The sequence below is a fragment of the Rhagoletis pomonella genome, unplaced genomic scaffold (genome assembly GCF_013731165.1).
Source record: "Rhagoletis pomonella isolate Grant_MI unplaced genomic scaffold, Rhpom_1.0 Rhpom_scaffold_03708, whole genome shotgun sequence".
NCBI lineage: Eukaryota > Metazoa > Arthropoda > Insecta > Diptera > Tephritidae > Rhagoletis > Rhagoletis pomonella.
Window position 1 is genome coordinate 1 of NW_023462260.1, and position 3,051 is coordinate 3,051.

Below are 3,051 nucleotides of genomic sequence, written 5' to 3' on the forward strand. Positions count from 1 at the left end.
GCTCGACACAAACACAAATGCTGCATGGATCACAAAAGTAAATAAACCGTTGGCTAACAGTGTCAGCGACAGTTTTGAGGAGTAAACTAAAATGTCTGGTATAAAGGCGGCTTGAAATTATTGAGTCAAACGGTTTAAAGTGTAAACTTTACACACATCCATGTATAGCAGGCCGCTAAATTTAAACGTAGAATACGTGGTATGGTTAAGAGCACATCCAAGTCAAAAACGAAAGCACACATTAAAAAAAAATATTGATAACAAAAGCGATAGTAATATAGATAACAAAATCGGTAATAATATCGATAGCAAAATCGATAACAAACTCGATAAAAAGTATCGTTTATTATATCGATAAGTTCCGAGAATATCGGTAGCCAAATCGATAACAAAATCGATAAAAATATCGATAACAAAATCGATAAAAAATATCGTTTATTATATCAAAATGTTCCAAGAATATCGATAGCAACTAGAGCTCTTGAAATTGTTCGAATAATTCGATTATTCGAATATTCGAACGTTCGAATGGCAATTGTTTGTACGATTGGAAATCGAATGTTACTATTCGAATAGTTGATTCTCTTCGATTATTCGAATAGTCGCAAAGCTACGATTATTCGAATAACTTCTTAAAATCGAATATTCGATCGTTGTAATAAGTGTTATTTGTCAAAAAAAAAAATAAGAATTTATAAATTTTGTGTGTTTTTGTGAACATGAGTGCAAGAAAACAAAGTTGGGTGTGGAGTTTTTTTTACGAAGTGCAGTGATGGTAAGCAAGTTACCTGCTCCATTTGTGGAGCAGTCCTTAGTTTCCACTACTCCACTTCCTCGCTAAGCACTCACTTGAAACAAGTCCATAAGAAGGAACCGATTCGTGGTGGTGGCATGTAAGTACAAATAAAGAAAAATATAAGTTATAAGTAAAATATAGAGCACAAGCTTGTTACACATATGTAGAACACCGGACACGAATATCGATGCAACAAGTGGTGAATGCGTTGAAACGCAGGCGAGCACCTCGGGTGGCCGTAAGAGAAAAAAGCACGACACCGTTCATGACTGCACATTTGAACGTCAGGAATTGATATCTCGTGGAGTGGCACGCCTAATCGCAAGTAACATGTTACCAATCTCCTTCCTTTCCTCTGAAGGCTTTCGCGACTTTATGAAGTTATTGGAACCAGGATACAAAGTTCCCTCTCAACAAAGTATACTCTCACGCTTACAATTGTTTTATAATGACGTAAGAGAAAAAATTGCAAACGATTTGGCGGAGGTAGAAAGCGCATCAATTTCAGTGGACGAATGGACATCAAGAACTCAAGATTGTTATTTATCAGTCGAAGCCCAGTATATTGACAAAAATAGTGAATTGTGCAAAGTTACACTTTGTAACGAGCAACTAGAAGGTAAATCTATTAAAATAACTACCTTGTATGTAGATATATAAAATAAACACATACACTCATACATACATGCATAATTTGTGTTTTAATTTTAAGACATGTCAATTGTTTAAATAATTTGTATTTATAGACCGACCAAATGCTGAAAACATTGCATCCGCAATAGAAGTAGTTTTAGCCGATTGGAACATTTCCGACAAAACGCAAGCGATAACGCACGACAGTGCATCAGTCATGAATGCAGCAGCGCAACAACTTTTTAATATAGGGGACAGCATCAAGTGCAGCGCTCACCTTTTGCAGCTTGTGACGCATTAGCAGCTGTACCTGATTACGATAAAATTTGCAAAAAAGGACGAAATTTAACAGCACATTTTCATCGCTCAAATATTGCCATAACTGCACTAGTAAACCGCCAAGTACAGTTGGGGATAAAGGAAAATCGACTCATACAATGCTGCGAAACACGTTGGAACTCCAAATATTACATGTGTGAGAGGCTGCTTTTGAATCGAAATGCAATCTGCCTAGTTTTATCAGATAAAACCGTTACAAAAACTTGCGATGCGCTGAGGCTAGAAATGCAAGAGAAGGAGTGGGGTGAAATGCAGAACTTGGTTGACATTTTGAAACCTTTTGATAAAGCGACTGCAGTGCTATGTGGTGGCAAAAATGTGACATTGTCTTTAGTGCGACCTTTAATACACCGTCTTATTAAAAACCACATGGCCGCATCGTCGGAAGACGATGCAAATAAATATATATTCAAAGAAACTGCACATAATTCCCTTTTTGAAAGGTTCAATATGGGTTGTGTTTTAGAAAAAGTTTCAGCTCCAATAATTTCCTAATTTTTAGACCCCAGATATAAGAACCTTAATGATGAAGATTCGCAAACAAAACACAAGGTTTATGACTTTATCAGAAGCCAACTTCAAGTAAGCAATGTCATTAACCAAGAAACAGACAGCGTAGTACATACCGACTTGGATTTTTTGTTTGATGGTGAAATCCCAACAAATAATTTTATGTCACAAATCGACTCTTATTTGGCTGAACCTCAGATCGGCCACAACATTCATCCCCTAACATGGTGGAAAAATCACCGTGCTATTTATCCGGAACTTTTCAAATTAACCGCAAGATATTTGTGCATACCAGCTACATCGGCAGAGTCCGAACGCACTTTTTCAATTGCTGGGAATATTGTCACGCCACGTAGAAGTTGTTTGTCACCGCAAAATGTTAGCCTTCTTACATTCCTGTATAATAATAAGCGTTTCTTCACAGATATGTGTCCATTTTAATAACTTAATTATTCGTCTTAGAAGGTAAAATGCATTTTATGTGATTTTTTAACCTGTTCATTTATATTGTTGCTGAATAATTACAAAATTGTCTCAAAACAAACTTATGTTCCTACATTTCAATTTATTTAAATGTGTACATACTTATTCCTACACACATTTCAACATTCGAATAATCGAGCACCAGTTATTATTCGAATAATTGACTACGAGCAGGTTATTCGAATAATCGACAGTGAGCGATTATTCGAATACTGCTAATCGAATTTCACTATTCGAATAGTATCATATTCGAATAATTCGAATATTCGATTAATCGAATATCAAGAGCT

At 35.9% G+C, this 3,051-nt stretch overlaps 1 protein-coding gene across 1 annotated transcript; it reads left to right on the forward strand.

The window, feature by feature from the left end:
- The first annotated feature begins 495 nt into the window (after positions 1–495).
- LOC118754321 lies at positions 496–2,707 on the forward strand. The gene is made up of 2 exons (XM_036489196.1): positions 496–1,415; positions 1,543–2,707. Exons 1-2 carry the CDS (start codon positions 1,127–1,129, stop codon positions 1,728–1,730), a joined length of 477 nt encoding a protein of 158 aa, XP_036345089.1. The 5' UTR covers positions 496–1,126; the 3' UTR covers positions 1,731–2,707.
- Positions 2,708–3,051: the final 344 nt, after the last annotated feature.

What these genes read in the sequence shown, in the direction of transcription:
- LOC118754321 (XM_036489196.1), top strand. Translation starts at nt 1,127, where the DNA reads ATGTTACCAATCTCCTTCCTTTCCTCTGAAGGCTTTCGCGACTTTATG. An exon ending in TTGTAACGAGCAACTAGAAG is followed by an intron (nt 1,416 to 1,542) that starts GTAAATCTATTA and finishes TTGTATTTATAG; the next exon opens with ACCGACCAAATGCTGAAAAC.